General features: G+C 46.3%; 1 protein-coding gene across 2 annotated transcripts in view; it reads left to right on the forward strand.

Moving 5' to 3' along the window:
• The window catches only part of rspo1 (R-spondin 1), a 281,287-nt gene extending 256,556 nt beyond the window's left edge, over positions 1-24,731 (forward strand). For both annotated transcript variants that reach the window (XM_080211220.1, XM_080211219.1), the window contains one exon: positions 24,057-24,731. In XM_080211220.1, coding sequence (XP_080067346.1) covers positions 24,057-24,232 — 176 coding nt within the window. In that variant the 3' untranslated portion in view covers positions 24,233-24,731. The remainder of the gene's footprint in view (positions 1-24,056) is intronic.
• Positions 24,732-25,663: the final 932 nt, after the last annotated feature.

The following is a 25,663-nucleotide window of genomic DNA, read 5'->3' on the forward strand; positions in this document are numbered from 1 at the left end:
CTTGCTCAGAAGGTTAAGAAAAGTCAGCATGTCCACTACGATTCTTATCATTTTTACAGATGCACCATAGAAAGCACCCTTTCTGGGTGCATCACAGCTTGGTATGGCTCCTGCTGTACCAAGATCGCAAGAAACTTCAAAGGGTTGTGAACGAAGCCCAATCCATCACGCAAACCAACCTTTCATCCATTGAATCCATCTACACTTCCTGCTGCCTCGGAAAGCAGTCATCATAAGCAAGGACCCCAGACATTTTCTCTTCCATCAAGAAAAAGATGTAGAAGTCTGAGATAACATACCAACTGACTCAAAAACAGCTTCTTCCCTGCTGCCGTCAGACTTCTGAATGGTCCTATCGTATATTAAGCTGATCTTTCTCTAAACCCTATCTGTAACTGCAACACTATATTCTACACACTCTCGTTTCCTTCTCCCTCATGTATTCGATGAACGGGATGCTTTGTCTGTGAAGCGTGCAAGAAACAATGGGGCAATTCTCCCAAAAGTGGTGAATTGGCGGGAAAACTGTCTAAATCCTGATTATTTTGTCAGTTCAGCTTCTCACCTGAATCTCCGCACTCTGTGCAATGCGGAGGACCCAGTCGTGAATATCATTAAAAACCTGGGGGGGATCGGGGCCTATTTGCACTGGAGTCTGACAGCTCTGGAACTCTGCGGATGTGCAGTGGTCCCGATCTGTCAGACTCCCTGTTTGCTGGCCAGCTCGATCAGTGGCCTGTGACCCCTGCATTGCTGCCCCTCTAGCCACCCTCCCCACCCCCCAGGCCAGCCCTGAAGCCCCCCTTTCATCCCAGAGCACCCTGATGCACAACCCACCCCGCCCCAGCAGTGGCGATCCTCTCACTAACCTCACCCCAGCAGACCGCGCCCCCCCCCCCACCACCGCTGCCCCTCCCCCCACCCAAGAGGTAGGCTTCACCCCTCCCTGGCAGACCACCTCTCCCCCGAGTCCACCCCAATTGCTGCCCTCCATCCCAGATCGATCCTGTCTTCAGAGTGGCAGCAGGACCCCCCCCATCTTAACCAATCACCCTAGGCTTTCCCTTCTTGACACTGCCTAATGCCTGATGGGCAGTACCAAGGTACCCCCGGGCATGGGCACTTTGTCCCTTGGGTAATGCCAAGGGCGTAGGCTGGCACTGTCAGGGTGCTCAGGCCCAGGGTGCACCGTCACCTGACCCCCTGGGGGTTGGGGGGGGGGGGGGGGGGCGCGATATTCCCCCTCTCTTCATTCAGGCAGGATCTCCTGCTATTTCCCCGAATGTGGGCAGCTAGTCTGAATTCTGCTGGAATGAAGTGCTCCTGGCGGGTTGGGAGAATGAATCGTGACCTGAAAGTTCCCAATAATGAACTGATAAACATATTTAAAATATATTTTAAGAAAATCTATATTATTTACCTGCTTTTCAGCCGATTTCCAGCGTGGTCTGACTGGTGACTGTTTGCCGACTCTGGGAGATGTGCTTGCGTTCCTGGTGCACGTGTAAATCCTGGTTCAAGGCTGGTGACACACCCACAACCACCACCACCACCCCCCACCACCCTACCTTGATCCAACAGAAAAGTTGCAGGTCATGAGGGAAGAATCGAGGCCAATATTTTTCACTGTATCCTAATACATGTGACAAATTAACTCAAATCAGATTAAATCAGGGAGGAACCAGCCTGTGATTAGATTAGTTGTAGTGTTGTAGCACTTCTCAAATATCAGCCACTTGAATGTCCAGGGTACAAATCTTCTTTGAACCTAAGGTGCCGGAATGGTGCTCCATTGTTCAACAGCACGATACTATTGAATGTAACATACACCAGAATACTGTGATAGTGGTCTCAGGTTAACATTCGCGTCTTAATCTGATAAATATAATTACTGTTCTTTGTGAGTACCCATTTTACAGATCATTTGTTATTGAAGTTTCCTAATTAGTTTTATTGTTGCTGTGGAAATGTTTGCTCATTTTAGTTTATGTAGAGCAGTCCCTGGTATCTCTGTATCTTTGCACCGTTCTGTACCTGGAGTTTTCTAGTTAGGAGTTGCACCAGAAAAAAACAATTGACTTCTGAATCTCACAGAAAAAGCAATCGTGAAATTATCAGGGTAAAACCTTTCTGGCAAAGGCAGCACATCCAAACTTAACCTGTCTTTTCTCCCAATAGGTTGTACAGAACCTGTTAAATGTTTCCAGCATGCCCTAGCTTTATTTAAGGTTAGACTCAGGATCTCAGCTATCCACTGACTGAAGAATCATAGAATCCTTACAGTGTAGGAGGAGGCCATTTGACCCATCGAGCTGCACCAATCATAATCCTACCCAGGTTCTATCCCTGTAACCCCACGTATTTACCCCACCAATCCCCCTGATACTAAAGGGCAATTTAGCATGCCAATGCACCTAGCCAGCACATTTCTCAGACTGTGGGAAAAACCAGAGCACCCGAAGGAAACCCACACAGACACAGGGAGAATGTGCAGACTTCACACAGACAGTGACCCAAGCAGGGAATTGAACCCATGTCCCTGGCTGTGAGGCAGCAGTGCTAACTGCTGTTCCAAGAACGTTTTCCACAGTCAGATCTTTTGACCAGTTAGGACCTTGTGCGCAGAAATGGGATTATTTCCCAGATTGGAGTTGGATAGCTCTCAGATTAGAACACATTCCTTATTTCAGTGTGTCCATCTCAGTTTGGAACCTGTTTTCCTCAGGTGGACTGTTCCCTCTCAAGCTCCAACTTTATTCTCCCAATATATAAATTTTGTCACATTGGTGTCACTTTGTCCTCCTCAGATCAGGGTATATTTGTCAGTTTCATAGATTAGGATTCATTTCCCAACTACATGTATATCTACCAGTGGTTTGGAATGTAGCCAACAGATACCTATGGGTGGGAAACCAGATATAATGCAGTTAGAACAGTGGAATGTTGGCCTTGTCTGTTCAAACTGTTCACTGTAGTAATTAAGTTTTAAAATTTATTTATTAGTTTCACAAGTCAGCTTAAATAAACTGTTATGCTACTATCTCATTTAGTGTACCATTACACTACAGAATGAGATAGTGTAGAAATTCGGGGGCAGGGGGTGAAACTGGTCTACATCAGCAGAGTGAAACAGGCTCGTTAGTGAGTTGAGAGCTACCTCACACTGAGTTGATCTTTCTCTACATCCTAGCTATGACTTTAATACTACATTCTGCACTCTCGCCGTTCCTTATTTATGAAAGGTATGCTCTGTCTGTATAGCATGCAAGAAATAATACTTTTCACTGTATACTGATACATGTGACAACAATAAATCAAATCAAAGTTATTATGAAAATCCTCTAATCGCCACACTCCAGTGCCTATTCGGTTACACTGAGGGAGAATTTAGCATGGCCAATCCACCTAATCAGCAGATCTTTTGGATTGTGGAAGGAAATTGGAACACCTAAATAAAACCCACGCAGACACAGGGAGCACACGCAGACTCCACACTGACAGTGACCCATGCTGGGAATTGAACCTGGGTTCTTTGCATTGTGGGGCAGCAGTTTTAGCCACTGTGCCACCTTAATTAAGATCCACAACATCTTAGTATGTAGTCATTTTATTTCTTTTTATGTGGGACAGTGTTGCTGGTTGCAGGGGGAGAGGGAGAGTGGAGAGAAAAGCTTGTTGTTCGACATGCACAAGTTTGACTGTATTTGTTAAACCTCTATTGTTCCTTCTGCTGTGCCCCAACCTCTTGATTTATTCCCATATAAAACCATGAAATGTTTTCCGTCTGGTGCACCAGATGAACTCCTTGCCATAAATATGGTCTAATTAAGGTTCTTTCTAATGGAAAGAATTGTTGGAATGCTAACCCTTAGCATTTTACAACAGCAGGCTCCATTATTCAGCAATTTAATAAATTATCATTTAATAGGGATACTGTTGTGCTACACTGAATTGATAATAGGATCTCTTAGCTGCTTTGGATTCTGATTCCTAAATGATTATAATTTTCTTTAGTCAATAAAAATCTATTTGTTCCAAGGAGTTTCTGCAAATAAAACATTTGTGAGTCACACTGTGTTGGCAGTTCCTGAACGCCAAACTCCAAATATTTTATTGAGGTGGAATGGTTATATTTAGGCATTTTTTGCCTCAGTATAATTAAAAATTGCACAAAAAAAGCAACCATTCAATGCTTTGGGATGTCCCTAGGAACGTCACTGCCAATAAAATAGTTTGCATTTGAAAATACTATTGTCATATGGTTGAAGTCGTCAGTGTCCCTGCGGATTGTAGGCTGCTCTCCCCCTTTCTTGAGAGAGAGAGCGCTGACTGGTGGTGATTTGACTTGAGGACCACTACACCTCAGGCGAGCGGCAAGGTTGAGAAGGCAGGGATTTCATGAATAACCTCAGCTGATACGGGAATTGAACCCACGCTTGTTGGCGTTGCTCCATCATCATGAACCAGCCAACTGAGCTAACTAACTTAGCGGCTGTAAATCACTGAGTTTAAATGTTCCCAGGCACTTTGATGAGCTAGGGTGAGAAGCTAAGTGTGTGAGTTAAGAGGGTGATAGAGGAGAGTGGGTCAGGTGGCTGTGAAGGTGGTTGGGAGGGAAAAATCACATGGTCATGGGGTAATCAGGTAGTCAAGGGGCTAACTGGGGATGGGAGTGTAGCTGGTTCGGATGTGGGGTGGTTGGGGGTAGGGGTGTAGCCTGGGAGGTAGAGGCAGTTGAAGGATCTAATAAGTTTTTTGGGGTAGGTTTGGTGTTGTCAGTGATAGAGTTACCTAGGAGTTAGTATTGGTTTTAATCTTAACTCTCCCTGGATAACTATTACGGTAAGCAAATCAAGACCATCCAACCTCTCAGACTTTAGATCGCATTTTCGGATGATTACAGATGCAGGGTAATTGCCCAACAGAAGTTGAAATGTCCTGCGCAATGTTTACATAGTGGCTTTGATGGGGCTCCCTAGTGCATCTTCCAAGGCTCTCTGAATTACAACCCTTCGAGTATCAGAAAATCATATCAATGATTTTAAAAATATGTTCTGCCTTCTCTGCCCCTTCCCCAACCTCCAATTCCACCCCCCCCCCCCCCCCCCACCCCCGCCCCATTGACTTTAAGAGTCAAACACATTGTGTGGATCTGGAGTCACATGTAGGCCAACCCGGGTAAGCACAAAGGATTTCATAGAAACATAGAACAGTACAGCACAGTACAGGCCCTTCAGCCCTCGATGTTGTGCCAAGCTATGTCCAAACCCAAGATCAAGCTATCCCACTCCCTATCATTCTGGTGTGTTCCATGTGCCTATCCAATAACCGCTTGAAAGTTCCTAAAGTGTCTGACTCCACTATCACAGCAGGCAGTGCATTCCACACCCCAATCACTCTCTGAGTTAAGAACCTACCGCGGACATCCTCCTATATCTCTCAGCATGAAACTTATAGTTATGCCCCTTAGTAACAGCTACATCCATCCAAGGAAATAGTCTCTGAATGTCCACTCTGTCTATCCCCCTCATCATCTTATAAACTTCTATTAAGTTGCCTCTCATCCTCCTCTGCTCTAAAGAGAAAAGCCCCAGCTCCCTCAATCTTTCCTCATAAGATCTACCCTCCAAACCAGGCAGCACCCTGGTAAATCTCTTCTGCACTCTCTCCAATGCTTCCTCATCCTTCTTATAGTGAAGTGACCAGAACTGTATACAATATTCCAAGTGTGACCTCACCAAGGTATAATTGTAGCATAACCCCATGGCTCTTAAACTCAAAGTTCCCACTACTATCCTTGACTGGCCCTAACCCCACCCTGGTCATTCTTTTATTTCTCATGTAAGAATAAAAAGCCTTCAGGTTTTCCTTGATCCGACCCTCCAAGGACTTCTCCTACCCCCTCCTGGCTCTCTTAAGCCCTTTTTTTAACTTATTCCTTGCCACCTTGTACTCTCAAGCGATCCAACTGAACCTTGTTTTCTCATCATTACATATGCTTCCTTTTTCCTCTTAACAAGACATTCAACCTCCTTTGTGAACCATGGTTCCCTCACTTGGCCATTTCCTCCCTGCCTGCCAGGGATATACCTATCAAGGACACGCAGTATTTGTTCCATGGAAAAGCTCCACTTTTCGTTTGTGCCCATACCTGACAGTTTCTGTTCCCGTCTTATGTTCCCTAATTCTTGCCTAATTGCATCATAATTACCCCTGCCTCAATTATAAACCTTGCGCTGCCATGTGACCTTATCCCTCTCCATTGCAGTAATGAATTGTGGTCACTATCTTCAAAGTGCTCTCCCACAAACAAATCTAACACTTGGCCCAGTTCCCTTCCCTAAAAAACATTAGTGAACCAGATGGGTATTTGTGGCAATGATTTCATTTTAATTCCAGATGTTTCTTTTGTGTTGAATTAAAATTTAGCCACCTGCCACAGATTTGAAGCTGGTTTCCCAAAACATTACCCTGGACGCGGGTTTCCACCGGGTGCTCAGGTTTCCTCCCAAAACTCCAAAAATATGCGGTTAGGTTGATTGGCCATGCTAAACTGCCTTTAGTGTCCTGGGGTGCGTAAATTAGAGGGATTAGCAGGGTAAATGTGCGGGGTGATGTAGATAGGGCCGGGTGGGATTGTTGTCAGTGCAGGCCTGATGCTCCGAATGGTGGCCTTCTGCACTGTAGAATTTCTGTGAGATTTCTATAAGGTTTCTATGAGATCTCTGGATTACTAATCCAGCGACAATACCACTATGCACCACCTCCGTGTGTGTGTGTGCGTGTGCATGCGTGTGTGTGTGTGAGATAAGGACTGAACTCTACCAGGAGCACTTTAAGGAGCAAGGGAGAAAAAATGTAATCATTTAAATAAATAGGCAATTAGGAAGCAAATACTGTGCAACAAACATATCCCGAACAGCTGCTGGGGAGTGTGGCGATTAGGGGGAATTTTCACAGTAACTTCATTGCAGTGTTAAGGTAAGCCTACTTGTGAGACTAATAAATAAAACAACATGGCTAGTAATGCAATTAGCCGTGAGCAAGCCAGAATGGTACAGACACAACAGCAATTCTCAAATCAAGAGAATCCTGATACAAGTCTCACTGAAGATTCTCTGACTGAAGTGACAATAATTCTTTATTAGAAGGTCCGACCCCATTCATAAATGACCTGGATTTTGCAGAGATATAACAACGGAGCGATGAGCTCTGGCAATTAATGAGGAGGAACTCAGGCAGGGAATAGTACTGGCGGGCACAACTAAATGCAGAAATCAGGAAGTCTGATTTGCCCTGCTATGCAGGCTGTCACTGAAAAACTCTGCAGTAAAGCACAAGAAATGCTTGAAGTTGTCACAATGACCCATTGGATATGCAGTAAACCCATCAGAATAAGTTATGTATTGTCTATTCAAACGTAAATGAATTTTAAATCATGGCCCAAGTTTCAATAACTCCCAAATAACATCCCAGGTGCTGAGTATTTTGTTTTTCAAGTGTGGGGTGTTCTTCCTTCAGATTTTCATTAGTGTTGGAGGTTTAGAAGATTTTTAAAATATCTCATTTTCATCTTTCCCATAATCTCATCTTTCCTTCTCTGTTCTGTAAATGACAATCTGACAAAAACTTCCTGCTTCAGTCTCTACAGCCTCAATATTGACTCGGACATGGCTTCCATTTGGGAAACTGTGACTCAAAAGTGTTTTGCTTCTTAAAACAGGTTCCCCTGCTGAAGCCAGTCTTCATAGAAATCATAGAAGAAATCATAGAAACCCTACAGTACAGAAAGAGGCCGTTTGGCCCATCGAGTCTGCACTGACCATAATCCCACCCAGGCCCTACCCCGATATCCCTACATATTTACCCACTAATCCCTCCAACTACACATCTCCAGACACTATGGGCAATGTTTAACATGGCCAGTCAACCTAATCCGCACATCTTTGGACTGTGGGAGGAAACCAGAGCACCCCTGAGGAAACCCACAATTGGAGTTGAGGGATGGGAGGGCCAATCATGAGTGATTCTGCAAGTGTCCAATCACAGGGGTGGGTTAGAGATGGTGATGATTCATTATGTCACAATGGCTCCATTTGTCGAACGATCTAATGATTGGAAGGGAGAGGGCTCCAATGGCAAGGGGTGGGATCCAATCACAGGATGGAGGATAGAGCTACAAGGAGGAAGGAAATGAGATAGTCTAGAGAGGCTGGGGTAAAATGGATGACCAAAGAGTAGTAAGCCCAATTGACTCTTTGGCATAGTTAGTTCAAACACCTGTTTAATAAGCCGGAGATATTGGTTTTAAATCCCAGCACAGCCTTATTCCATTTGAAATTCTCTGTGCAGGGCAAGGTCTGTCTTTATTCCAGAATTGCAGGTTAAAATTGTCCAAGAGTAGTGCTGAAAAGGCTCTTGTTCAAAGCACTCCTTGTCTCTCTTTAACTGCCGAGTTTGCCAAGGCTTAAAAAAATCCAGCTGGCCAGCGTTAAATTTAAAATGAAGATAAAATTCAAAACACACAGCATTATTCAAATATTTAAGTGACCAACACCTCCTGGGGATGGGCTAATCCCCCGGCCCCTTGTCTCCTCTCAAGTTAAAACTTAAAGCATGTGCGTTCCAGACAGGATACGTTTGGGCTTGAGATTTTAAAAATTTCTTCACCCCTTCCATCTGTGGGCCTCAGAATTCCATTCAGTGAAGATTCTTTCATCTGATGGCTTGACTTGCGGTTGCTGCCTTGAAGCATAGAATCCCTACAGTGCAGAAGGAGGCCATTCGGCCCATCGAGTTTGCACCTACTCTCCGAAGCAGCATTTATCCAGGCCCACCCTCTGCCCTATCCCCACGACCTCACGCACTTACCATGGCCGATCCGCCTAACCGAAACATATTGCGACACATAAGGGGCAATTTAGCATGCCCAATCCACCTAACCTGCACATCTTTGTGAGTGTGAGTGGAAACCCACCCAGACATGAGGAGAGCGTGCGAACTCCACACAAGGAGTAGCAGTCACCCAAGACCGTAATTGAGCTGGAGTCCTTGGCACTGTGAGGCAGCAGTGCTAACCACCATCTAGTTCACACTGTAGCTAAGAACATAAGAACTAGGAACAGGAGTAGGCCATCTGGCCTCTCGAGCCTGCTCCGCCATTCAATAAGAACATGGCTGATCTTTCCACGCACTTAATTCCACTTACCCTAAGCTAAACTGAACCTTAAATTGTCACTCAGAAATTCAGGAAAGCTTTGTGGGCAATAATAAGCATAGTGAACAGTCGTTCTTTCACCACTGACTGCAAAATATGAGGGCAGTATCTTTTTTGATAATGAAAATGAAATGTGTGTCCATGACAAACTAAAGATCCTCAAACACATCTGCTTTGCACTTATCTAACACTTGAGGTGCTTATGACAGGAGATTCCTGGCTGATCCCTACTCCGTTTGTCCCATAGGTGCCAGGCCGTTTCCTTGCAGTTTATATATGCTAAGCCTTTAAAGAAAACTATAATAAGTCAATTTAGACAAATGAGATAAGAGCCACGTTTACTTTAATGATGCCATAAAGTTGGGAAAATCTCTTCGTGGACCCACTCACTGACCTCTCGTACCTTTTTGAGGAAATTCCACAAGTCTTTTAAACAAACCACTTTCAGAAATATGCTGGGTGTTCTTTCGGAGCAGGTTTTCAACCTTCTGCAGTCGGAGCAAATGCTCTGTTTCTGCTCAGGAATGTAGGGCAGCATCGGAGGGAGAGAATAAATAAATCAGGAACATTTCTGAGCGAAGGTGTTTGTCAGTTTTTACAGATAATATAAAAGCTTCACTCCACTTTGAAATAATAGCCTTGCACTTCCAATCAAACTGCACGCATGGAACTCAATTACAACCTCCATTCATGCCACCAGAGTTTTGAACTGTTCACCTTTAACCTTGTACTTGACTGCATTCACTGTCTTGAAGCTCTGTTCATGTTACATTTACTTAAAAATACGGCGCCGCAATTCTTTTTTCAACAAGGTTCACTGTCGCAGTCAAAACCTAAACTGAAGCAAAATATCCCCAATTCTAATTTTTAAATGAGTTTGATGGAGGCTGAAATGATAAACTTGTTATACCAAATGCTGGCTGGCAAAATAAAAACGTCATCATGGTGTTTTTGCTAAAATATATCCAATAAGATCATTTGTTAAAATATATCTAGTAAGATCATTCATTGAACTGACGGTTCCTTTTAAATCAAATTTCTCTGGCCCATCCACCAATTTGACCCTGGATATCTGAAGAAATATTTGAATTTATATGTTACCCGAGAAGCAAGTAGGTAATCTTAAAGGGCAAGTAATGTCCTGAGATGTTCTTCTGGAACAGATGAAGAACTGGGAGTAACCTGCCTTACTTACAACATGATAATGCAATATTTAGGTGGTGCAATTCAGGCCAAGTTAGCTATGGTCGCGTGGCCCTTTAAGAGCGCATTACCTGAGGGCCATATGATCAGGCCACAGTCTATGGATTGTCAAGGCAGGAAGCTGAGCCAATCGGGAGTGAGGGTGTGCGGCCTGGGTCGAGAAGATCCCACAGTTGGAGCATGGGAAGAGAGCTATTCAATCACATGGTTGATTCAGTTGATTTTGACCAGAATTTTGCCATCTCATCCTCCATGGGATTCGGAGCGGACGAGAGGATGGACCATGGAAAGACCGGTCAGGATTTTTCAGTTTCAGGGCGAGTGAGGCCATAAAATCCTGCCCTTTGTATGTATACTAATTTATTATTGGCAATAAAGCAGTTTTTACCCTGAGCCACATCGAATTGCCCTCGATTAATAGCAAATTATTTTTCAAGGTGATCGTGGAAACTGTCACTTGGATCATAATAGATTAATTATGGAAAGCCAGCAAGGCTTTATTAAAGGGGCAGGGGGCAGAGTGGCTATGTTATTATCCACAGGTATGAGTTCAAATCCCACCACGGCAGTTGGGGGAATTTAAATTCAAGGAATAACTTGGGTCTGGAATTAAAATTACTGTCAGCAGTGATGATTATGATAATAACCAGACTGTTGTGAAAACCCATCTGGTTCATTAATGATTTTCAGGAGAGGAAATCGGCCAATCTGCTGCATTTGACTCCAAATACACAGCAAGGTGGGCTGTCCTTTGAAATGGTGCAGAAAAAAAAGTACTGTGGTTGTACCTACATCACACGGACCGCAATGGTTCAGGAAGGTGGCTCATCGGCACCTTTCCCAGGACAGTTAAGGATGGGCAATAAATGCCTCGCTTTGCCAGCAACGGTCACATCCCAGGAACAAATTTAAAAAGTATGTTCAACTAACTCGGTTGAGATTTTTGGTGAAGCAGCAGAGAGGATTGACGAGGGCAACGTAGCCATGAATTTCCAGATAAAATGCCACATAATGGAACTTCTCAGCAAAGTTAAGACCTATTGAATATAAAGGACGGGGACAGCGTGGACACAATGTTGACTGAGGGACAGGAAACAGAGAGTGGTGAGAAACTATTGCTTGATAGACAGGAGGAGGATATACAATGGGGCTTCCCAGGGGACAGCACTGGGTCCATTGTTTTTCTGGGTATATGTTAATGCTGTAAACTGGGGTAAAATTTCAAAATCTTGTTAGTTTCTAAATTAGATTTATTGTTTGAATTTTAGTTGTCGGGTGACTCATTTACAATAGTGTGGCTGAGAGTTCCCTTTACTTACAATTGCACTACAGTTGATCAGTCTGTAGTTAGTCAGTTGATTGACTTCTCCTGTCTTCTATTTGATCTTCTTCCTGTTGACCATAAGGGCTTGGACCGATTATTCTGGTACTTTATGTTCATACCCTCAGAGGGCCATGCTGGAATATTCCTTACAAACGGAGAATTTTAATGTCATTTGCCCAGACCTTCTGGACTCCAGATGGTCTTATCCCAGGGTACCCCAGAAGATGCACTGGAAAGCTCTATTGATTTAGGTTTGGAATTGAAATTAAACTCAGCAATGATGATCATGAAAATACCAGACTGATGTGTAAATCCATCTGGCTCAGTAATGAGTTTCAGGAGAGGAAATAATTCATTGAATTTAAATTCCCCCTACCTCTGCCATGGTGGGATTTGAACTCATACCTAAGGATTACTACTCCAATAACACAGTCCCAATGCAATGACTCCACCGGAATTGCTTGGGAAGTTTTCACTTCCATTGGGAAATTTTCCTTCATCTGGAGCCCCATGAAACTCCAGAGGGCAGAGTTGTCCCATCCACACCCCACCCCCCTACCTCCCCTTGACATCAGAGGGAATTGTGCCAGGCCAAACAATCCCACAGGAAACATAAGGTTCAATTTTACCATCAAGTTGCGCCTGTTTTCGGGTGGGGAAAATTTGGTAATGTCGGCAGTGAGGCAAGTAGCACGATCCGTGCCCGCCTCCATGCCTGTTCCCACTTTACCAATTGCTGAAAATGGCCACCATCTGGACTGTGCCTGAAAAGGGCACAATATCAATTGACTTAATGGGCTGCAGGCTGAACTTAGCGGCATTTCCCCCTGTACCACTGCGTTCGCCCGTACAGATTTGGCACAAAACAGACATGGTCCGCCAGTGTCTGATTTGGGTTGCTCCAGCTTCTGAGGAGATAAGTTCCGAGCTTCCGGCTGCTCTCTAGCTCAGATCAGTGTTTAGGGAGGTGGACGTGGAGTGGGGAGGTGGAGGTGGAATGGGGGGGTGGGGGACAGCGGGCAGAAGATGGGTCAGACAGCCCTCTGGTGGGAGGGTGGTGGTGGTGGGGAGGGAGGCGAGGGTGCTGGGTCAGATTGCACTCTAGTTGGCAGAGATGGCGGGTCAAATGGCTCTCTGGTGGGGGGGGGAGGGAGGTGGGTCAGATGGCTCTTTCGTAGTGGGGGTTGTTGGGGGGGATGAGGCTGGCGGGTCAGATGGCATTGTGGTGTGTGTGGGGGTAGGGATGTGGGTCAGATGGCTCTCTGGTGGGAGGAGGCAAGGGTGGCAGGTCAGATGGTTCTCTGGATTGTGGGGAGTAGGGAGGCGGGTCAGATGGGCTCTCTGGTTGGGGGGAAGGAGGGAGGTGGGTCAGATTGTTCTCTAGTTGGGGGGAAGGAGGGAGGTGGGTCGGATTGTTCTCTAGTTGGGTGGAAGGAGGGAGGTGGGTCGGATTGTTCTCTAGTTGGGGGGAAGGAGGGAGGTGGGTCGGATTGTTCTCTCGTTGGGGGGAAGGAGGGAGGTGGGTTGGATTGTTCTCTAGTTGGGGGGAAGGAGGGAGGCGGGTCGGATTGTTCTCTAGATGGGGGGAAGGAGGGAGGCGGGTCGGATTGTTCTCTAGATGGGGGGAAGGAGGGAGGCGGGTCGGATTGTTCTCTAGTTGGGGGGAAGGAGGGAGGTGGGTCGGATTGTTCTCTAGTTGGGTGGAAGGAGGGAGGCGGGTCGGATTGTTCTCTAGATGGGGGGAAGGAGGGAGGCGGGTCGGATTGTTCTCTAGTTGGGGGGAAGGAGGGAGGCGGGTCGGATTGTTCTCTAGATGGGGGGAAGGAGGGAGGCGGGTCGGATTGTTCTCTAGATGGGGGGAAGGAGGGAGGTGGGTCGGATTGTTCTCTAGTTGGGGGAAGGAGGGAGGCGGGTCGGATTGTTCTCTAGTTGGGGGAAGGAGGGAGGCGGGTCGGATTGTTCTCTAGTTGGGGGAAGGAGGGAGGTGGGTCGGATTGTTCTCTAGTTGGGGGAAGGAGGGAGGCGGGTCGGATTGTTCTCTAGTTGGGGGAAGGAGGGAGGCGGGTCGGATTGTTCTCTAGTTGGGGGAAGGAGGGAGGCGGGTCGGATTGTTCTCTAGTTGGGGGGAAGGAGGGAGGTGGGTCGGATTGTTCTCTAGTTGGGGGGAAGGAGGGAGGCGGGTCGGATTGTTCTCTAGTTGGGGGAAGGAGGGAGGCGGGTCGGATTGTTCTCTAGTTGGGGGAAGGAGGGAGGCGGGTCGGATTGTTCTCTAGTTGGGGGAAGGAGGGAGGCGGGTCGGATTGTTCTCTAGTTGGGGGAAGGAGGGAGGCGGGTCGGATTGTTCTCTAGTTGGGGGAAGGAGGGAGGCGGGTCGGATTGTTCTCTAGATGGGGGGAAGGAGGGAGGTGGGTCGGATTGTTCTCTAGTTGGGGGGAAGGAGGGAGGCGGGTCGGATTGTTCTCTAGTTGGGGGAAGGAGGGAGGCGGGTCGGATTGTTCTCTAGTTGGGGGAAGGAGGGAGGCGGGTCGGATTGTTCTCTAGTTGGGGGAAGGAGGGAGGCGGGTCGGATTGTTCTCTAGTTGGGGGAAGGAGGGAGGCGGGTCGGATTGTTCTCTAGTTGGGGGAAGGAGGGAGGCGGGTCGGATTGTTCTCTAGATGGGGGGAAGGAGGGAGGTGGGTCGGATTGTTCTCTAGTTGGGGGGAAGGAGGGAGGCGGGTCGGATTGTTCTCTAGTTGGGGGAAGGAGGGAGGCGGGTCGGATTGTTCTCTAGTTGGGGGGAAGGAGGGAGGTGGGTCGGATTGTTCTCTAGTTGGGGGGAAGGAGGGAGGTGGGTCGGATTGTTCTCTAGTTGGGGGAAGGAGGGAGGTGGGTCGGATTGTTCTCTAGTTGGGGGGAAGGAGGGAGGCGGGTCGGATTGTTCTCTAGTTGGGGGGAAGGAGGGAGGCGGGTCGGATTGTTCTCTAGATGGGGGGAAGGAGGGAGACGGGTCGGATTGTTCTCTAGATGGGGGGAAGGAGGGAGGCGGGTCGGATTGTTCTCTAGATGGGGGGAAGGAGGGAGGCGGGTCGGATTGTTCTCTAGTTGGGGGGAAGGAGGGAGGTGGGTCGGATTGTTCTCTAGTTGGGGGGAAGGAGGGAGGTGGGTCGGATTGTTCTCTAGTTGGGGGAAGGAGGGAGGCAGGTCGGATTGTTCTCTAGTTGGGGGGAAGGAGGGAGGCGGGTCGGATTGTTCTCTAGATGGGGGGAAGGAGGGAGGTGGGTCGGATTGTTCTCTAGTTGGGGGGAAGGAGGGAGGTGGGTCGGATTGCTCTCTGGTTGGGCGGGGGTGGGGCGGTGGGGGGATGTTCCGCTGCCACTCTGTGTGCGATCGGCCAGAGGGAAGGGGAGTCCGGTTGTACTCTGCATGCGATCGGTGATTGGGAACGGGGCTAGGGAGTCGCGGTTGGCCTGGGTAGTGGGGGCAGAAAGGGGACAGTTATGTTGTGGGGATGGGACAATGTCTGTAGGAGCCGAGGAGAGGAATTATCCGGCCTGGGACTGATGTGGCAGGGGAGCGTTTTTCTATTTTTTTTACTGCGCAGTTGGAGGCACCAATTGGCGCTGCAGTGTTTTGGACACAATAAACCCTGTCCACAGATTTCTGCAGCATGATTTAGAATCGCTGATTATTTTTCAGGCAGAGTGCCAATGGGGGTGCAGGAGAACGGGACTAAATGTTGAATCTGACGCTTTCCCAGATTCAGCACTCAGAATCAAAATGGTAAAATTGGGCCCATAAAATCAGATTCCTGATGGTGGGAACTTGTGGTCACGACTATACTGAATGCAATATTGCGAATCAACATTCCTGCCCAAGGTCATCAGGAAGCACTTTTACACCCTGCTTTGGGGACGCAAATGAGCCCCTGGCTGGAATTTTCCACCACCGTCCGGTCCTCCCCTGCTGCCGATGTGTTTTCACATCAATCCAGAACATGTCTGGATCAACGTGGCATGCAGATGGTGAGACCTATCTGGATGGGGGCCTGTGGCAGTTTGCGGAGAGTGGAAGAGATGAAGACCTCCAGCAACCATGGCCCCCAGCAGATCACGGTCAGCAATGGAACATCTACCATACAGATCCTTGAGCTGCAGGTGGCACCAGGACATGGTCCACAAGCAGCAGCTCTCTTGGTGCCTGGATATGACAGTGGGGTGCATAAAATCTACCCACCCCACAGTGTGAAATATTGGGAAACCCCAGGCTGCATAATTAACTAATTAGCCCAACGATTGGTGCAATTTCCATCTGAACTCCACAGCAGAAAACACTCTGGAAGTGATCTTACCGGCTCGTCACGTTGGTTGATCAGCGTCTTCGCAGTGCACTGATTGGTGCGTCCATGCAGTGGTACCCTCACAGCTCAGAGCTGGCTTCTCAGTCGGAATAGGCTCTGTCCACTCCCCCTACTGGCAAGAATTTCACTTTGACTCAGTTTATTTTCTAAGTGCCATACAATTGCATCTGGAGTTCACCCAACACATAGCGTGATTCTCTTTCATTTTCATGTTCATTTACTACTTAGAATGTTTTTGGTAAGGTCACCCCCTCTGACCTCCTGACTCTGCCACTGGGCTCAGGCCAGTAGAGGAAAATCCTAGCCAGAGAATCTGGGTGGTTCTGACTCACTTAGCAGAATGGTTCCAAGGAAAGATCAGAAGAGTTAAAACCAGTTCTGACTCCTGGGGAACTATGTCACATGCACACCTCCAGCCCACCACCACCACTGACTTCACAACCACTAACCTGACTTATAGTCCTCCAGACAGCCCTGACCATCCCCCATGACTCCTTGACTCCCCCTCCTTGCCACCCCCCCCGACTCCACCAACCCAACCTACCTCCTCACCCACTTACCTGCAACCTATCCCCTCTTCCACTTATCTTACACACTTACCTTCTCTCCTGTCAGAGGTGCTTTGAGATACTTGAACTTACTAGAATATGGCAGCTAGTGCTGTAAAAAGCGGAGTTACCCCAACACTACTACAAGGTCTCCAGGAGCAGACACACTCCAGATATATCAGAAAGCCCAGGTTAGAAGTCCGGGTGAGGAATGTAGAGTTTCATTTTAAGGTAAGTAAATAGGAGCGGAGTTATTGCCAATCCTTGGAAGATTGGCCCACTCCATATTCTCCTCCCACCTTTAAAACCAGTCAAGCCTCCCAGCTCCCACTGCTGGATGGGCCAGTTGGCCGCTTGGCTCTATCTCCACTTGGGGTTCAAAAACAAATCCAACTTGTCATACTTGAAGTGGCTCTCTTTCTTGTCTCTATCTCCCGAGCTTACACAATAAACATAACCTGAGTGAAGCTATTCAAAACTTTGCTTCACATCATTTGAAAAGTAACGACTGGTACAAAAGTAACAAAGCATCAGTAATTGGAGAGAAGCAGCATATCTAACTGATGGCCAGAGGGAAGCCATCTTATGTTAACCTATCAGAGGTTTTCCACTCTCTTCAGAGCAATGCAAAGTTTCCAGATGTGTGATTGTCCCTTCAGATTACCATCACATGAAGCCAATTGATATGGAAGTCAGGTGGTGGAGCTTGAAAATACCATTGCAAATACTGAAAGTCTACATTTCACGGAGCACCCACCTAAAAGTCCAAATTGATTAAAAATGCTTTTATGTATTGCAAATTGATTCTTTTGATCTATGATGGTGAAAGGCTGCATGGCGAAGTGTTGGTGTTTCAGGCTTTCTGTACCAAAATATTTATTCATATTTTGGGGTTGGGAAGTGTGATTCCACTGGACAAAAGGTATATCTATGTTACAAACTTCAAAGGTTTGATATAATGATTCTACAAAGAGCTTTAAGATTTCATTCTGTCAGACATATAATTCAACAGCCTGTGATAGCTTTTCATTCAGATGAGCAGATTGGCCCCGGATCCTTTTCCTTAAGCTCCCGATCTGACCTATTCTTAAACGTTGACATGGGACTGGGATTCTCCAGTCCCGCTGCAGTGACTGGAGATTTGGCTGAGTGCCCAATTCTCCGTTCGCGCTGGCAGCAGCGGCAGGGCGTGAACGGTCAGAGAATCCTGGTCTCTTCTCGAATCAGTCATTTCACCAGTGCATTCCATTTCCTCACAGCCGCTGTGCAAGAGCAGAATCTCATGCTCTCTGAATATAAATTTAGAAACAGTTTAATGTATCGTGCAACACAAGGTTGTACCGGCCGTTTTGGCTGTTCCTCTTTGTTCCCGTTGTGTAATTAATAATGGAATGAATACATTTGATTACTACAGCATGGCACACTGGCACAGTGGTTGGTGCACTGGTACAGTGGTTGGCATAGTGGCAAAGTGGTTAGCATTGTTGCCTCACAGCACCAGGGACCCGGATTAGAAATGCTTGCTTTTCCTTAAGGATAGGTTAGGATCAAGTGTATAGGAAGAGTTTATTTCAAAGCTGAGTTATCGCATACATTTTTAAATCTCACCCTTCAAAACTGGAGAGATACACACCTGTCTCACACAAAGAAATGGACACAAAAAATGGTACAGCAAAAAGAGAGCATTTGTTTTTCTCCACCAAGTGTGAAAGACAGTTACTCCACAGACTATGAGACCAGGGCAGAATGGTGACACAATGGAGATAGAAGGGCAGGAAAGATGAGAAAATAGCTCTTTTGGGGCGGCACACTGGTACAGTGGTTAGTGCTGCCGCCTCACAGCACCAGGGACCCGGGTTCGATTCCCGGCTTGCGTCACTGTCCGTGTGGAGTTTGCACGTTCTCCCTGAGTCTGTGTGGGTTTCCTCTGGGCCGTCTGGTTTCCTTCCACAGTTCAAACATGTGTGGATTAGGTGGATTGGCTGTGCTAAATTGCCCCTCAGTGTCGGGGGACTAGCTTGGATAAATACATGGGGTTACGGGGATAGGGCCTGGTGGAATTGTGGTTGGTGCTGACTCGATGGGCTGAATGGCCTCCTTCTGCACTGTAGGATTCTATGATTGTATTTTGATATCCCTACTTCTCTAGTTCACACTGGATAGATCAAAAACAAAAGGATCAAAGCTGCTAAATAAAGATAAAGTATTACAGAAGCCATTTACATGGTAATTAATTAACCTTAAGCGACCCGAGGACTCAGATCATCTATCCTGATTCAATTAATTACAATTACACAAATTATAATCATTGATCCATTACTTCCTGGCAGCTTGAGATGTGGCACCTAACTGAACTGGTTCCTTGGAAGATACGCAAATAGACCATCGGCTGGAATCAAATGCTCCCAAAACAAATGATTATAATTAGTTTAGTTTGGCTGTGCTGAGTTGAAATTGGTCAACATGTTTTAAACAGATGATGGCTCTTTAATAAAGGCTGTGGTTCAGAATCAATGTTTGTTCGTTTCTCAAAGAAGATGCTTAATAGATTGATCACAGCTGAATAATAGGTCATCAGGATTGATGCAACACACTAAGTTTACTGAAGATTCAAAGGGAAGTACAAGCAATTAACGTCATTCATCTCAATCCTTAAATAAGAGTGGCACTGCTGCTTCTCAGCACAAGGTACCTAGGTTGAATTCTGGCCTTGGGTGACTGTGTGGAGTTTGCACGTTCTCCTTGTGCCTGCATGGGTTTTCTTTGAGTGCGTCAGTTTCCTCACACAGTGTAAAAATGTGCAGGTTAGGTAGACTGGCCGTGCTAAATTGCCCTTTGGTGTCAGGGAATTAGCAAGATAAATATATGGGGTTACGGGGATAGGGCCTGGGTGGGATTGTCATTGCTGCAGGTTTGATGGCCTAAATGGCTTCATTCTGCACTGTAAGGATTCTAAGGTCACAAACTTAATGTCAAGAGTGTTTATAGTTTTTCTTTAATTCTCTTGGGAAAGATTATTAATCCAACAGTAGATCCTAACACACATGCTCCACATTGGTCTACTCCTGACTGACTGACATTCTGGTCTCCCCTAAAGAAGGATCCTCGGCTCCTTTATTTTATATTCCATGCTGCATCCAGTGACGTTATCTGAAAGTGTAGCATTAGCCTTTACACGTACACTGACAACACCCAGCCCTCCCCGTCTTTTGACTCCTCCTGTGTTTTTTAAATTATCAAGCTGCTTATTCACCATCCAGTCCTGGATGAGCAGAAAGAACTTTCCTTCAGATCAACACTGGAACGACTGGGCTCCACGCCAAACTCCGTTTCCATGCTTCCAGCTCCTCCCCTCTTCCTGACAGCCACTTAACACTCAGACACATCGGGCCCGATTTTACCATTGCGAAACGGGCGTGAAAACTCGGTAAAGTCAGGCGTGAGACAATTAGCACGATCCATGCCCGCGTCCACGCAGATGCCCAGTTTACCAAGGCCTGAGAATGGCTGCGATCCAAACCGCACCTGAAACAGGCGCAACAGTGATTTAAATGCATTTGATTCAGCACAAAACAGACATTCTCAGCAAAGGTCTGTTTCGGGCGCTCCAGCTTCTGAAAGAGGTAAGTTCAGACCTTGCAATGGCTCTCTGACTCAGATGGGTGGTGGAGGAGGGAGGGAGGTGAGCTAGATCATTCTCTGGTGAGGGGGTGGTCGGGGGGAAGGCCCGATCATTCTGTGGTGGGATGGAGGGGGAAGGGAGTCGGGCCAGATCATTCTGTGGCGAAGGGAGGAGAGGGGGTGGAGGGAGACCTGATCGCTCTCTGGTGGGGAGGTGGGATGAGGGGTGGTGGGGTGGGGGGGGGGGGGTGGGGGTGGGGGGGTGACTGGTAGGAGGGAGGTAGGCCATACGGATCTCTGGTGGGTGGGCGGAGGGGCAGGCGGTCCGCTGCCATTCTGCAGGCAATGGGTGGGGGGGGTGAGGGGAGAAGTGGGGACTGCTGCTACTCTGCGGGCGATCGGTGGGGGAGAACTGGGGCAGAGGATCATAATTGGTCTGGGTAGTGGTGGGGGGGGTGGTGGATAAGGGGGTCAGTTATGTTGTGGGGGAGGGGTGATGTCTGCACCACTCCCACTTTTTGCTCCCGGGCAGCATTATCCTCTTTTTGTGGCCCGGGAGCGATGTGACAGGGGCGTGCTTTTTTCAATTTTTTTCTCACTGCGCACGTACAGTTCAAATCTCTGATCGGAGCTGCAGCATTTCAGGTGCGATAAGTCCCGCCCACAGCGCAATTCAGATTCATGATTTTTTTTTTCAGGCTGAGTGCATATGGGGCTGCCTGAGAACAGGTTTCCAAGTCTGATCTGAATTGCGCCCAGATTCAGCACTTAGAATCAAAATGATAAAATCGGGCCCGTTGTTCACAAATCTGCTCTCATTCTTGACTTCAAGCTGAGCTTCTGACCATATATCCAAGCCATCACTTCGATCGTCTGTTTCTACCTCCGTAGCCTCGCCCCACATCACCTCTGCCTTAGCTCATCGAAAAGTATTGTTTCTTGTGTGCTGTACAAAGCATACCGTTCATAGAAAAGGAAACAAAAGAGTGCAGAATGTAGTGTTACGGTCTTAGCTAGGGTGTAGAGGAAGATCAACTTAATGCAAGGTAGGTCCATTCAAAAGTCTGATTGCAGCAGGGAAGAAGCTGCTCTTGAATCGGTTGGTATGTGATCTCTGACTTACGTATCTTTTTCCTGATGGAAAAAGGTGGAAGGGAGAATGTCCGAGGTGCGTGGGGTCCTTGATAATGCTGGCTACTTTTCTAAGACAAAGTCAATGTATTGGGAGACTGGTTTAGTGATGGATTGGGCTTCATTCATAACCCTTTGTAGTTTCTTGTGCTCTTGGATAGAGCAGGAGCTGTGATACTACCAGAAAGAATGCTTTCTATGGTGCATCTGTAAAGGTTGGTGAGATATGCCAAATTTTCTTAGCCTCCTGAGAAAGTAGAGACATTATTGGGCTTTCTTAGCTATAGCATCAGCATGGAGGGACCAGGACAGGTTGTTGGTGATCTGGACACCAAGAAGCTTGAAGCTCTTGACCATTACTACTTCATCCTCATTGATGTAGACAACAGTTCTTTACTTTGGGTAATATTAATTAATATTTATGGTGAAAATCTGCAAGAGAGCTCCATAGATTTATAGAATCCCTACTGTGCAGGCAGAGGCCATTGGACCCATCGAGTCTGCATTGGCCATAATCCCACCCAGGCCCGATTCTGTAACCCCAATATTTATCCTGCTAATCCCCTAACACTAGGGTCAATTTAGCGTGGCTAATCAACCTGCACATCTTTGGACTGTAGAAGGAAACAGGAGCACCCAAAGGAAACCGGAGCACCCAAAGGAAACCCACAAAGACACGTGGTGAACATGCAAACTCCACACAGTGACCCGAGGCCAGAATTGAACCTGGGTCCTTGGTGCTGTGAGGCAACAATGTTAACCACTGTACCACCATGCCGCCCTACAAAGTTATTGCTGAGAAGGTAGTTTACTTGCATGTTTCAGCCAAATGCATTTTATAGGGGGGTTGTTCTTTAAGACTGTTTTTAATGTATAACCTTAATCTTACCCACTTAATTTTTTTTTAATTCTAAAGGTGTTGTTGCTCTATGCTTTTGGGTTCAGTGGCTCTTATTCCTCATTTTGAAAGTACAACACAAAATGCCTTATGATCAATAAGACAGATTTCCCTTTGTTTTCTGGCCTGTTCAGCAAATAACATATACTGTAGTTGTAACACTCCACAAAAATATATAGTTCTCCTTCCATAAGTTCTGATTCCACATACAATGGTGTTCAGCAATTGCATTGAACAACATCTGAAGGATAATATCCATATTACACAATACAGAAAAGAACTACATAATACAAACAAATGTAGAGAAGATGTTTTGAATGGCAGATGTCGCCCAGAACCAGTAGTCATAAATGTAAGCTAGTTAGTAATAAATCCAGTCGTGAGTTCAGGAGCAACTTCTTTATACTGGGAAATTAAAACATTGAACTCAATACAGAGAGAGGAGTTTAGGTGGTGCATTCAAGAAGAAATAAAGTAATCATATGAGGGAGAAAAGCTGGAGAGATATGTTGATGAGGTGTGTGGGAGGAGGCACGTGTGGTACGTAATTACCAGCATAGGCCTGTTGGGCCAAATGGCCTGATTCTGTGCTCCACAACGTGCCTTCCAGTGATAGAGATGGCTACCATTGGTTACTGGTGGGATTTTCCACTTTCATCAATGTCTATGGCATTTTGTGTGTCTCACCCATCCTGCCACCAGGGAACCTGCTGCGTAGCAGGCGGTTCACCTTCTGCAGGACCAGAAGATCCCACACGAGGAAAGGGCCAAAAAATCCCACTCAACCAATGTTTCCTTGGGTGCCTTGGCATCTACCACTTAAAAGCTGTGCTGAACCAGTAAAAATGAAAAAAGCACAGTGATTTGATCTATTATTGTCACATGTAGTGATATACAGTGAGAAGTATCATTTCTTGCACGCTATACAGACAAAGCATACCATTCATGGAGAAGGAAAGGAGAGGGTGTAGAATGTAGTGTTACAGTCATAGCTAGGATGTAGAGAAAGATCAACTTAATGCAAGGTAGGTCCATTCAAAAGTCTGATGGCATCAGAGAAGAAGCTGTTCTTAAGTCAGTTGGTGCGTGATCTCAGACTTTTGTATCTTTTTCCTGATGGAAGAAGTACAGTAAGAAGTCTCAAAAGAGCAGGTTAAAGTCCAACAGGTTTATTTGGAATCACGAGCTTTTGGAGCACTGCTCCTTCATCAGGTAAGTGGTGGGATGGAAGAAGGTGGAAGAGAGCATGTCTGGGGTACGTGGCCCACGTACCCCAGACATGCTGGCTGCTCTTGTAAAGCAGCAGGAAGTGTAGACAAAGTCAATGAATGGGAGGCTGTTTCGCATGATGGACTGGGGTTCATTTGCAACCCTTTGTAGTTTCTTTAGGTCTTGGTCAGAGCAGGAACCACACCTAGCTGTGATACAACCTGAAAGAATGCTTGTGATGGTGCATTTGTAAAATTGGTGAGAGTTTATACAAACATGCCGAATTTTCTTCACCTTCTGAGAAGGAAGACTTGGTGCAGTTTCTTAACCATAGCGTCGGCGTGGAAAGTTTGAGTTTAGTGACAATCTCACTATATAACTATAAATATATGGAGGAAGTCAACAATGAAAGCTACTTGTGATATTGCTGCGTGTAGGTTTTGTGTCAAGTAACTCTGGACCATTTGTCCGTTTGTGCATGATTCACCCTGTATATTTCCTGGTGACTCTTGCTCAATTTTCAGATAGTAGCTCCTTGCAATGCTGATGTCATGTGTTTCTCTCACAGGACGAGGGATAAGCAAGGGAAAAAGAGAGAAACAGAAACCGGGGAAGAAAGGCAAACAACGGAACAAGGAAAATGGCAACAGGCAAAGCAAGAAGGAAAACAAGCCTGGGAATAAGAAAAAGAAAGGGCAAGCGGGGAAGGCCCTTCCCACAACGATCCCCAGCCCTGTGCCATAGTAGCCTTATCTCAACGCAAACACTTCAATGCTGATACATTATAAGTCGGCTTCTCTGAACTGGAGCGCTGCTACAGAGAGGAATAAATACGAGGCACTTGTTTCCCTAACTGTTTAAGATAAGAAGTGAAGTTATTGTTTTGAGGACTGGAGTGACGGAGATCCATTGCACCTGGCTTCAGTGTATACCTGAAAACAAACGGAACGGAAATTAAATAGTTCAGTGGATCTTTCAGAGGACGGTGTTAGGAACTTTCAGCAAAACGATGACTGAATATTGTAGAGCAGGTCAACTGCAGAACTAATGGAGATGACTGGTTCTGGGGATGGGAGAGTGACTGACAGAAAAAAAAGGCTTCTGGAAATGTGCAAATATTTCTGCACCAGTTTTGGGCAGTTGGTTCCTGCATTGAATGAAAGATGTAAACTTAATTTCCTGACAGAATGTTAGAATTATGCATCATTAAACTGCTTTAAAGTATATTTCAAATGAAAATAAGGCAATAAAAACATATAACAATTTGCAAGTGATTAATTATTACAATGGTTACTTTATAATGGATCTTGTTTGCTTTGGTGCATGTTTTTGTGGTACACTTTCTCTATAACTCTGAAATTCAAAGCTGTAAGTCCGCAGAGTTTAGTAACTGACATAAAGATGTCACCTCACAGCCACTTACCCCAGATCTCCATATCGAGAAAAATATTAAAACCCTAAAATGATTATTGACTAATCCAGCCCTCTCCTGGCATGCCTCCCATCTTCCAGCCTCTGTAAACTTGAGCCCATCAGTTGCTCTGCTGCTGAATCTAAACTCTTAGCCTGTCATATTCACCCATCATCCTCACTGCTACTGACTTAGATTAGTTGACTCCCTGATGTTAGGAGGTGCTATATAAATGGAAGTCTGCTTCAAAACAGGTCTGTAGAGTGTGGAAGAGAATTCATGGAATCATAGAATTCCTACAGTGCAGAAAGAGGCCATTTGACCCATCGAGCCTGCATTGACAACAATCCAACCCAGGCCCTCTCCCCATAACCCCCCATAATTGCCTTGCTACTCCCTCTGACACTAAGGGACAATTTAGCATGGCCAATCAACCTAAACTGCACATAGAATCACAGAATCACATTACTGCAGTGCAGAAAAGGCCCTTTGGCCCATCGAGTCTGCACTGATGCATGAAAGACTCTGACCTGCTACACCTTCGGGCATAATTGGTTCCTGGTTCAACAATGCCGCTATATTCCAATTCTGATCTTATTTCCAAATCCCGACATGACCTTGTCCCTCCTGATCCCATTCAGCCCCACAACCCTCCAAGTTTTCATCCCTTCACTATTGGCCACCAGGGATTCAGCTACTGCGACATTAAGCTCTGGAATTTCCTCCCTGAACCTCTCTATTTCTTCAGATTTTAAGATACTCTA

Source organism: Carcharhinus amblyrhynchos, chromosome 24 (assembly GCF_965287045.1).
Source record: "Carcharhinus amblyrhynchos chromosome 24, sCarAmb.v2.hapA, whole genome shotgun sequence".
Lineage (NCBI taxonomy): Eukaryota > Metazoa > Chordata > Chondrichthyes > Carcharhiniformes > Carcharhinidae > Carcharhinus > Carcharhinus amblyrhynchos.